General features: G+C 49.0%; 1 protein-coding gene across 1 annotated transcript in view; it reads left to right on the top strand.

The window, feature by feature from the left end:
* LOC144106446 (muscle calcium channel subunit alpha-1-like) overlaps positions 1-12,479 on the top strand; it is a 605,267-nt gene that overhangs the window by 454,455 nt on the left and 138,333 nt on the right. Inside the window, exon 22 of the mRNA XM_077639259.1 lies at positions 2,422-2,551. Coding sequence (XP_077495385.1) covers positions 2,422-2,551 — 130 coding nt within the window. The remainder of the gene's footprint in view (positions 1-2,421; positions 2,552-12,479) is intronic.

Raw genomic sequence — 12,479 nt, 5'->3', positions numbered from 1 at the left:
GTGTTACCTGTTTCGTCCGGAGTGCCTCAAGGAAGCGGACTGGAACCCATTCTTTTTTTAATCTATGTTAATGATATAACAAGTGCCGTTCATCTTCATGTTAACATCAGATTGTTCGCGGACGATTGTCTGCTCTTTAAACTGGTTACAGGCCGTGGCGATCAACTTCAGCTGCACAATAGTTTAGCCACACTTAACGAATGGTGCGCGGCTTGGTCAATGACCCTAAACAATGAAAACAAACGGTCTTACTTCGAGTCACGTACAAAATGCAGCCAATTTCATTTTCATATTGTATCAATAATACTCAAAGGAAGTCACAGAATACATATACCTAGGCGTAACGTTTAGAAGCACTTTTTTATGGTCCAAACACATTGATAACATCTGCGCACCGGCCTCCCGAAAACTCGGCTTTCATCGTCATAAGCTGAAGACAGCACCTCCGGATTTGAAACTGCTATAGCCTACAGAACTTACATACTGCCGAAATTAGAGTATGAAGCCATAGTATAGGATCCTTTTCATATAAAGCATAAACATAAACTTGAAATGGTTCAGAGGCGAGCAGTGAGGTTCATTTTCAAGAAGTTCAGGCCCACTGATTCCCCATCACAACTGAAAACCATACCCCTACCTTACAATCGCGAAGAAGTATAGCAAGACTTAAATTTCCTTTCACGACGTATGACAAGTCGCTGGAATTTAACGGACGGCCATACATTCAACGTTATCTATCACGTGCGTCAAGGCACCGTCACGCTCACAATTTGCTGCATTTACATGCCCGCACTAACTTGTATAAAGATTCTTTTTTTCCCCGTACAGTTAGTCAGTGGAATGGTTTCCCCTCTGAAATTTTTTGCACTAACAATTTTGACCAGGCGCTGCTCCTGTACTTTGCGTCGTGACATTCTGTGCCGTTTCTTTCCGTACTTCCATCAGGTTATCATTATTCTGACGGGTAGCGTATGCAAGTTCATTTTTGTTGAGATTACGTGAAGATCATTCTACAAAACTGAAATGCGTGCTTGTTCACTTTTGTTCTCTTTCACATGTTAAACGCAAGAGCATATGTATAATTGATGTTAATCGGAAGAAAATGTACGACATGCCCACCTGCTTGGTCTCCTTAAGACCGCAGTATTTGTAAATAAATAAATAAAACCACGTTAAAAACATGGCGTGGTTAGTCATAAAACTCGCTGAATGGTTGGGACAGTGATGAAGTCATACGGTCAGGTGTCATTGCTGAACACCGATTGGTCCACAAGGTACGTTACCTCATGAGCCCACTTGATATGCCAGAGTTTGCAGCACGTGCGCTGGTCACGTGCTATGGCCAAGTGCGGCGTTTGTATTTGTTCCGGCGTGTCTAGACATATCCGGTCATCAGGTAAGCCAGAACAAACGCCGCGTGGTGTCGACTGCCGTGGAAGCGGAGGGCGCGACTAGGAAGTATGTGGATGCTGCAGAGGCTTAGCAATGACGGAGGAGGAGGAGGAGCAGGTCGAGCTGACTTCAGATTTTTGTGATATCGCATTCTCTTCACGTAATGCGATTAAATGTTCCTTAAATTGCTTTTTCCTCCTTAAGCCTTTCCGCGTTGCTGTTTTGAGCGACTGACTGCCTGACATGCGGCGGAACAGCTCAATAACATCATGTCGCTTAGAAGGAAGGACGCACACAACACAAGAGGCTGACGGGGTGGTGGGGGAGTTTCTAAAATCTTAGTGAAAGCATCGTGCAAAGAGAGAAATATGTAGGAACGGATGCTTTCTATCTCGAAAGGCATCGTTTTCTTCCTGCATTTGATAGAATTTACGAATAAGGGGCGCTCTCACCGTTTCAACATCTTCATTCTACCGTCCTCACTTCCAGAAAAGTGTCGCTAATATGAATCTAGACTCAGTGTCACTGTTCGAAATACTCAGATTTCCCTTCCTTGCGAGGATGGTATCGAGCATGCGGAGCTATCCCTTCAAGCTGGGGAATATGAGCACTTTAGACATCGTCTGCACGCGTGGTCCTCGGTGGGCAAGCAGCAGTTGTCACGCGGATGCAGAGTTCAGCGGCTAGTACTGAAAGTATGCTAAACTAAACTAAACGACGCATTTATCTAAATCCATTGCAGTATTGCGGACTTACCAAGCTCACGATTTTGTTTACATGTGCCTTAAGGCAAAGAAGTTACGCTGAGCGCGCGCAAAATGCAGCCTCGAGGATGCTTCACCTTGTGCAATGCGTTTATTACATCTTCATTTTGTGGCCCGTCTGCGTGACAAGCACGGAATCACTTTTGAGCATGAACTCTGCTTAGAGCCTTTGGAGTTCTCTTTATTATTACCAACGATCGGTAGCTCCTCGCGGGTGTGTACTATCGAGCGCTCACGCGCAATCCTGCCTTTCATTTCTGCGCAGATTTCGTATCCTCTGCCACAAGATAATCAACCATAGTTACTTCGGAAACTTCATCCTTGTGTGCATTCTCGTCAGCAGTGGTATGCTCGCCGCGGAGGACCCGCTTCGCTCAAACAGTGACCGGAACAAAGTGAGTACACACGCTTCCTGTGCGCGGTTTGAGTTGTTTGAACTAGACAGGGTCCCGTTCAGAAGAAAATGCGGAGTCGTCCCGTCGGTGGTGTTGAGCAGCGAAACTCAGGCAGATAGGTCTTTCACGTTGAGTGCTCTCTTATGATCGTAGGCTAATTAGTATGTGTGTAAATACAGAGGTTATTATTACGGAAGTAGTGATTAAGCGAGTGGCGAAGTGCATATCGGCCTTTCATATTGTCACCGAAAGCCGGCAGAAAGGGCACACCAGGACTAGTTAGGCAGACACACTCAGCGAACCAACGCACGAGCCGAGGAAGACAAAAAAGACCAGCAGGTGTTGTCCCACCGCATGGCGGCGCAAGTAAATGACTAACACTGTGGCATTGCCCCTCCTCTTGGAAACGGCATCGCCCCGATGCCGCAGAATCACGGAAATCCGGGATAAAGTCTGTGTTGCTGGACTTGGCAGAATAAGTTCTAGCGGGCGTGGTAGGGCTTCGTCCTTGCAACGTGGACGATTTCGGATGCCGCCTGCCGCCTGGAGGAGCGAACAGACTATTGGGGGAGCACTTCGTAGTTAACGTCACTAAGCTTGAGCAGTACCTCGTAGGGGCCGAAGTAGCGGCGCAGAAGTTTTCGGAGCGCCCCCGCAGACGAATTGGGGTCCAAACCCAAACTTGATCGCCAGGGTAGTAAAGCACCGCCCGGTGGTGAAGTTTTATTGATTTCGTTTAATCAATACTGCCAGCCACCTTTTGGTGGCCAAGACAGGAGTGGGGATACAATTGCACGGTGCTTTGTCAACAACGAAAAAAAAGAAAAAAAGGCCTGCAGGCAGGCAGCAAAATTCCTGTGAACAACTCAAATAATGGACGAGTAACAAACACTCTACATTAAAATTCAAAACAAAGCGCAACAAGGGCAACACTCCAGAATCGAATCAAATACCCTAACTTGACCGGCTGGGGTTGATTGCAGATAAAAATGTTTCGGCTGAAGATAAGGTGACCACTTCGCGACGTAACGCATTCCAATCGACCATCGTTCTTGGGAAGAACGACAGCTTGTATGCAGTGGTTCTGCATTTGGGAGCTACAATTGTTTTATCGTGTTTGTGCCGAGTTTGTCGTGTTCTGTTGAACTGCATATAACTGTCAAAGTCTATTCTGGTGTGATTATTGACGTTGTCGAATAACATTTTTAAGCGGTGCATTTTGGGACGAGATTCAAAGGTGGGTAAACCGGAACGGCTAAGAAGATCAGATATCGATACCTGTCTTCCGTAGGCGTTGAAAATGAAACGTAGTGCTCTTTTTTGGACACGCTCTATACATTTGGAATCCATTTTCGTATGCGGGTCCCATACTACGTCAGCATATTCGAGTAATGAACACACTAGGGAAGTATACGCCACAAGCTTTGTTTTAGTGGTAGCATGTTTTAGCCGGTATTTTAAAAGCAATAGTCTTTTAAATGCACTGAGGTTATGTTATTAATATGCAGGCTCCAACTTAGATTCGAACTGATCGTTGCGCCAAGGTACTTAATTTCATCTACCCGTTCATGAGAGACGCTCTTAATTTTGTAAGCGTGCCTCAATGGAGCTTTTTTCCTGGTTATGGTCATTTGTTAGCCCTTACTAACATTTAACGACATTTTTCACTTTTTGCACCAATTAACCGAACCTAAATAGTTATGTATAATTAGCTGGTCGCATTCGGAGATAATTTTGTGATAAATTACGCAGTCGTCTGGAAAAAAACGACCCTGCACAGGCGAATCGAACTTGGGGTCATTTAAATATATAAGCAAAAAAAGTGGCCCGAGGACTGAGCCCTGCGGCACTCCTGAGAGCACTGGAGTGATCGACGAACTTTAACCAGAGATCTGCACGTACTGCTGCCGGTGGGATCCGGTGGGATAAGTATGAATCAAGCCATTGCAGAATTTGTTTATTTTCTAAGATGTGCTTAAGTTTAAGTAAAAGTTTGCAGTGGAGTACTCGGTCGAATGCTTTTTAAAAATCCAGAAAAATGGCATCAATTTGCCCTCCTGAATCAAGAGCTGAGAACAAATTGTTGGTAGTATGCAATAACTGTGTCGTAGTCGATAACTCACGGTGAAAATCATGTTGGGACTCAGCTAAAAAGTTGTTTTCCTCCAAGAACGTTGTGATGTGCTTTGAAATGAAGTGTTCCATTACTTTACCTGCAGTGCACAGCAAGCTTATTGGCCTGTAATTTGTGACGCGGAGCCTATTACCAGATTTATGGACTGGGACAACTTTAGCCAGTTTCCAGTCACTGGGGACCTATCCTGTATGCAGACTAGCATTGAAAATATCAAAGAAGTATTTCGCGCACTATTCCGCATACTTGTAAAGAAACGTATTCGGAATGTCATCTGGCCCAGATGATTTCTTTATATTCTGGTGAAGAAGAGCGGAAAAAATGCCTGCTTTACTTATAGTAAGATCGAGTACATGAAGATTGCTTGATCTGAAACCAGTTGTCCGGTCATCACCTACCAGAAACACAGAAGAGAAATAGTCATTAAACGTTGTAGCTATTTTTTGGTTATCACTAACGTCCACAACATTTATTGTCAGTTTGTTTACTGCGTCTTTATTTTTTGCTGTTAGGTGAGCCCAGAATTTTTGTGGGTCATTAACCAGAAATTTGTGCAGTTTAACATTAAAATATTGAAATTTTGATACCTTTATTTTGTTTCTTAAGTCTCTGCGAAGTGATGCCAGGGTACTGTGTCCGACTTTTGACATATTGTGGGAAAGGCGTTTTATACGGCGCTTTAAATGAAATATTTCACGTGTAATCCAAGGGCTCTAGCTGTGGATTTTTTTATTCCTCAGCGGAACGTACCGATGTGTACACCTGTGCAACTTATTTTTAAAATCCAACCACATGTCATTCGGACTCATGTCGCTGTCAATGCGCGCAGCAGAAAATTTGTCCTAGTCTTGTTCAAGAAGATCTAGAATAGTTTCCTCCTCCGAGCGTTATCAAAGTCATAAAATAGTTTCGTTGTTCTGCATGTAATTGTATGTGCCATTTTGGTTTTGAAGAGCACTAGATCGTGGTCGGATATACCATCGGTTATACCGGTCGGATATAACGTTGAGTGTCGCTTTCCTGTTGGGTACGGGTTCGCTGTCTAGCTAGCTGGCGGGCGGCTTCTGCGTGCCGAACGAACTCTTCAGCGCCAGCGACGGAGGGACGTGCAACGTCTGGCAGTAACGCTGCGTCCAGCATAGTCGTTGCTTCGCGACCGTGCAACTAGCGGAACGGCGTGAAGCGCGTTGTCTCTTGAAAAGCAGTGTTGTATGCGAACGTGACGCAAAACAAAATCTGGTCCCAGTTCTTGTGGTCAGTGTCGACGTACATGTAAAGCATGTCGGCAATAGTCTTATTGAGTCGCTCAGTCAGTCTATTTGTTTGAGGAAGGAAGGCAGTGTTTCGACGGTGACTGGTGCCACTGAGACGCATAACTTCCTTAGTAAGGGCTGACGTAAAAGCCGTGCCTCTATCAGTTAAAACGACCCCAGGGGCACCGCGACGGAGGACAATGTTAAAGATGAAAAAGTTCGCAATTTCGGCAGCGGTGCCGCAGGGAAAGGCTTTCTTCTCACAATACCGGATGAGGTAGTCGGTGGCAAGTATAATGTACCTGTTGCCCAGTGGTGATGTCGAAAATGGTCCCAGCAAGTCCATGCCGACCTAGTGGAAATGAATTAGAGGAGGATCAATGGGCTTGAATAGGCCGGCCGGCTTCATAGGTGGTGTCTTCCGACGTTGGCACTCGCGGCAAGACTTAACATAGTGCTGGACAAGTGTAGCAAGCCGGGGCCAGTAATACTTGTGCCGTATGTGCGCCAACGTGCGAGAAAAGCCGAGGTGGCCGGAAGATAGGTCGTCGTGGCATGCGTGCAGAACTTCGTCTCGAAGCACCGTTGGAACCGCGGGCAGGTACGTAGTGTCCGTGGGACCATAGTTTCTATTGTAGAGGATGCCACCCCGCAAGCAGAACGACGACAGCCTGCGTGTGAAGAAGCGTGGCGGCGACGAGGTGCGGCCTTCGAGGTACTCCACGAGGGGTCGCAGCTCTGCGTCATCTCGCTGTTGTTCAGCAAGAATGGACGTGGTTAAGGCGCCAAGAAAAGCGGGATCGTCTTCCGTGTCAGCAATGGTGTACGGGAGAGGAGCACGGGACAGGCAGTCTGCGTCGCTGTGTTTGTTGCTGACTTGTACACGATGGTAACATCGAATTTTTGCAAGCGGAGTCTCTAACGCGCTGGCCTCTCTGATGGGTCTTTATGGTTCGCGAGCCAACAAAGCGAGTGGTGATCACTTACGACTCGAAATGGGCGACTATACTATTATGGGCGAAATTTCGTTACCGCCCAAACGACAGGAAGGCACTCCTTTTCCGTGGTAGAATAATTCGCTTCAGATCGCGACTTAGTGCGGCTTGCATAAGAAATCACACGCTCAACACCATCTTGCCATTGAACGAGGATGGCACCCAGACCAACGTTTCTGGCATCGGTGTGTAGTTCCGTGTCCGCTTCCTCGTCAGTGGCCAAGAAAGGGCGTAGTTTGTAGGTGGTTCTTCATGTCGTCGAAGGCCGTCTGCTGTTCTTGGGCCCAGATGAAAGGTTGCTCGTCCTTTGTCAAACGAGTTTGAGCCTCGGCTAGTTGGGAGAAGTCCCGCACAAAACGTCGGTGATAGGCCCAGAGAGTCCAAAAATGGCGCACAGCAAGCTTATCAGTGGGGGTGTGAAACGCAGAAATGCAGAGACGGCAGCCGTCTTGTAGAGGTCAGGGCTAACAGCTTCAGCGCTCACGACATGGCCGAGGAACTTCAGCTGTTGGAACGCAAAGCGGAATTTTTCTGGTTTCAGCGAGAGGCCGGCCGATCGTATGGCCTCCAGTACTGCACTCAAGCGCTTGAGATGCTCGTCGTAGGCGGCAGAAAAAATGACATCATCAGGGTAGACGAAGCAGGACTGCCATTTGAGGCCAATGAGGACAGTGTCCACCATTCTTTGAAAAGTGGCAGGAGCGGAACACAAGCCGAAGGGGAGCACCTTGAACTCGTACAACCTGTCAGGAGTAACAAACACTGTCTTCTCGCGATCCCGTTCATCTACCTCAATCTGCCAGTACCCACTGCGGAGGTCAAGAGGAGAAAAGTCAGGGGCATGACGCAGCCGGTCGAAAGAGTCATTGACTCGAGGTAACGAGTAATCGTCCTTTTTGGTAATTTTGTTAAGTCTTCGATAGTCGACACAAAATCTCAGTGTCCCATCCTTCTTGGCGACCAGCACAACGGGCGAAGCCCATAGGCTTGTAGACGGTTGTATGACATCATCCCGGAGCATTTCGTCCACCTGAAGTCGTATCGCCTCACGTTCTCTCGCCGACACTCGATAGGGGTGATGACGAATAGGCTGCTCACTGTGATCAACTATTATGCGATGTTTCGTTATGGACGCCTGCCTGACCTTAGAGGTGGTCGCAAAGCAGTCATGAAAAGAGTCAAGGATGGTTTGCATGCGGCGATGCTGATCAGTGCTCAAAGCGGGGTTCACGTCAGCCTTAACTGCTCGACTAGGTCCTCCTGGAGGGGTGTCCCGGGACGTTGACAACGCGCAGTGGGTGGCGGGCCCGCTAATTTAATCGAAAGAGGCGATGCCTATATTTGTCGCCAAGTGGCGGTATTCGGCGCTAAAGTTCGTAACTAGAAGCTCAGTTCGCTGGTTCTGCAGGCCAACGACACCCCGTGCGATGCAGACTTGTTGGCTCAGCAGTAAATACAAGTTTGCTTCTGCGATGCCGTTGGACGCGCGGGGGTTGTCGCAGCCTACCGTAACAAATAAGCTGGCATGCGGTGGTAGAGTCATCTGGTCGTTGGACACGCGAAAAACTGGTCTGCCTGGCGCACTGTCGTCGGTTATGGTGAATAGAGCGGAGAACGTCACCATGAGTTCGCGGAGGTCGATGACAGCCCCTTTTAAGCGTAGAAAATCGAGACCGAGGATCAGGTCCTTGGAGCACTCAGCCAGCACAGCGAAGCAATCAGTGAAGATACCGCGAATCTCAATCCTAGCGGTGCAGACGCCGAGCGGCATCACCACATGCCCGCCACGGTCCGAGTTTGTCTTCCGTGCAGTATGTCAGCACTTTTCTCAAAAGGGTAGCAAGACCGCGACTCATAACGAAGAAATCTGCGCCGGTATCGACGAGGGCAGTCACGTGGTGGTTGTCAGGGAGGACCGGTATTTAGGCGGAAACAACGTCATTTTCTGGAACGCGCGTCGTGGAAGGTTCCAGAGTGGAGGGTCGGGGTGTTCGTAGAAATGGGGTGTCGAGCAGAGGCTGTAATGGACGTCGGAAGGTGGTCGGAGCAGGTGGAAGATCGGGTTGAATGGTCAAGTCGGCGAGTGGAGAATCTTGTTTGAATTGCGGAGCAAGGGCGGTCCTACCCCCAGAGGTCGCCGTCTTCAATTTTCACGGCGTGGACAACGGGACTGCCGGATGGACGGCTGGCGACCTGGGGAAGAGAACCGACGGGGCGACGGCGACCTGGACGGGCGCTGTGGCGAAGGCGCAGGGGGTACGCTGGCCGACAGGTACTGCTTGATGTCACGGGGTCGTTCACCATAGCGTGGCCGGGGTGCGTCTGGTGAAAACCCTCGGACGGCCATCCGACGATACGGGCAGTGGCGCAATATGTGGCCGGCTTCACCGCAGTGGAAGCACAGAGGCCGGTGGTTCGATGTGCGCCACGCGTGTGCTTTGCTGAGGGGTGGTCGTGCGTCGGAGAGGGCAGGCGAAGTCGAAAAGCGTTGATGCGGTGCAGAAGGAGCAGGGCAGTAAAACGCCGGTGGTGCTGGCGCAGAGCTGCGCAAGGCTTCACTGTACGTCATGACATACGGCTCAGGCAGCGGCTGGGGACAGGCCATTGGCTGCACCGCTCGATGTACTTCGTTACGAATGACATCCGAGATGGCTCCGACAACCGGGTGTTGCTCGACTGGGCGAAGCTTCTGTAGCTCCTCGCGCACAATGCTCCTGACAAGCTCGCGGAGGTCCTCACTCTCGGTTCCAAGCTGCGGCATGTTGGCGTCCATAGCAGTTATATTCGCCGGACGGCCGTAATGCGCGAACCTCTGCTGCAAGGCGCGCTCCATGCTCGTCGCCTCTCGATCAATGTCAACCACTATGCTAGGAGGGTCGCACAAGTACTACGAAAAGCTGCTTTTTGACTCCTCTCATAAGATGACGTACCTTCCATATGGTAGGGTCTGCGCGGTTGAAGTGCCGCGTCATGCCTTCTACGAACGTGGCGACGCTCTATTAGTCGCTGCGCACGGGATTGCAGGGCAACTTCAGCTCGCAAGAGTGGCAGATCGGGCTAGTTGGTAATTTTCCATAATGCGATACAGCGCGAATAAAGACGGGGACGAAGCGAGACAAGACACCACAGCGCTGACTTCAACTGAATTTTTATTGCGGAAAGGGGATATTTATACAGGAAATAAAAGGGAACGGCATCATGCGTTCCCTTCCATTTCCTGTGTAAATATCCCCTTTCCGCAATAAAAATTCAGTTGAAGTCAGCGCTGTGGTGTCTTGTCTCGCTTCGTCCCCGTCTTTATTTGCGCTGTATCGCATTATGGAAAACTTCAGCTCGCTCCTTCCGTTCGTTGCTGCCGAAGGTGTCGAGCAACTGTCGCCGGAAGTCTTGCCAGGTGGGCATAGCGGATTCGTGGTTTTCAAACCACGTCTTGGCGGAGTCTTCCAGGGCACAATAGACATTGCGTAGCTTGCGGTCCTCGTCCCACAACGCAGCGACAAGGTCGTAGCTGGCACACCAGTCTTCCACGTCTTCGAACTTCAGAATCAGAATCATGTTTATTTATACAAGAAGGAAATCCAGCCTGGATCAATATATACAGAAGGAGGTCCCGTAGTCAGCGACTGTACTGGGACCTCCTATATTGTTAATCAATATGCTAATATAAATGCAAACATAGCAGTAGTAATAACAAGTTGATGAAAAAATCGTGCGGTTACATATTTCCACGGCGACACACATATTGTATAAAGGGGTGAGTAGGCCTTTACAACAGCCAAACAGAATAATGAAAATAGAAGTTATACAGTACTCACTGTCGCCTTGAAACGATGCGGGAGTGCGAGGCGCATGAAGAAGCAGCGGTGGGGAACTGGCGGCATTCTCGGTGGTCTGACTTGCCGCAGTGGACGTCATTGCGCGGGGTCGTGCCGTCAGGGGTCGGAACTCTGGATCTAAGCCTCGCAAGCGGCGACTTGCCTTGTGGACGGGTGTCGTGTCCATGGGGTGTAGCTCGGCGTTGTCGGAGGCACCCGGGAGCTCTTCGTGCATTGGGAAATTACTCCGCACCTGCACCAAGATGTCACCGAAAGCCGGCAGAAAGGGCAGAAGGCCACACCAGGACTAGCCAGGCAGACACACTAAGCGAACGAACGCACGAGCCGGAGAAGACTAGGAACACCAGCGGGTGCTGTCCCACCGCATGGCGGCGCCAGTAAATGGCTAACACTGTGGCAGTATCCTTTTTGCTTAACGTGTCATAGTGGCGCCGGCATGCGGTGGCCACCAAAAATCGCCCATTGATGTACTCCGCTGCCCCACTGGTGGCGCATGCACGTCGTCGCCTTTCCATTTCTCGGTGTCCGCGTCTTTGTGTGAAGGGGGTTCGCTCAAGGGACTCGTTGATGCTATCGCGTCGTACACTTGAGGCGGGACGTCAGTGTCCCCCTAATTTTGTTTTACATTTGCGGCGTCGCCATCACCCACTCTGTTCTAGCAAAGTCTTTATGCACAGCCCCGCGAATGTCGTGACAACATCGGCGTGTGTACAATCGAGGGAGGAGTGCTTTCTCTTCGTACGCGTAGTACGGTGACCCGTATAGCGCGATGGGCTCTCGGTGCCGTCGGCTAGGCTGCTGCAGTTTGTTGCCTCGCGGCTCCCGCGTGGTGGAGTCAGATCACACGAAAGTAGGGACATGAGAGGCTTATTTCCATAATTTTCTGTATACAAAGACACTTGTTGTGCAGTCTGCAGAACTCTATTTTGTCTGAAAAAAAGCCATTCCGCTCCCGGTACATAGTTCGCACATCATTTACATGTGCTCCGCGCATAAAATGACATCTGTACGCACTAACTAGAGTGATCCGGGCAGCCGCGGCAAAAGTACCGTAGTCACTCCTTCTTAGGCCGAAAAAAGGCTCGTCATTGTGTTCAGTGTCTCCACTGTTACTATATTATTGACCGTTAAAGGCATTTATGTTTGGTCATTACATAAGGGGGGATCACTAACATATTACAATAGTTAACAGTATGAGTGGAGCGGAGATGTCCGCAAGCTAGCTTTAGTGAAGCCACAGACGATAGAATTACAAGGGATCACTCTCAAGAATCGCTCACAAGGGAATGCACTCTTCTGCGTATCTCCACGTTTTTCGAAACTGAGATAGTGACTAGACCCAGAAAACACGTGTTCAAAATTCAGCCAGACGATTGCAACTGAATCACCAAGCAAGTACTTGAAAACTTTGTGACACACAGTCGCGTCGGACATTTCATGCTATATTGGGCGACATTTGAAAAGGAAAATACCGCATATATTCCTCACCTATAGTGATTCGCAAAGTTCAAAATTCCAACTTTTGGCATGTAGATCCCGTTGTTTGTGCACCAGAGATTGCGGTGATTTTGAGAGATGCCGACAGCCACTGAATCTAAGGAAAGGGTAGGCTTAACTGTTAATTTTTTAACAGCGATGTTGATCACAGCTAGAAATTAGTAGCGTAATCATGTTGTGGATTAAGGCTATTAAACAAGAACAAGAAGGATA

The sequence above is a fragment of the Amblyomma americanum genome, chromosome 10 (genome assembly GCF_052857255.1).
Source record: "Amblyomma americanum isolate KBUSLIRL-KWMA chromosome 10, ASM5285725v1, whole genome shotgun sequence".
Taxonomy (NCBI): Eukaryota; Metazoa; Arthropoda; class Arachnida; order Ixodida; family Ixodidae; genus Amblyomma; species Amblyomma americanum.
Note: the sequence above shows the minus strand (reverse complement) of the source record. Positions and strands in the feature narration are given on the sequence as shown.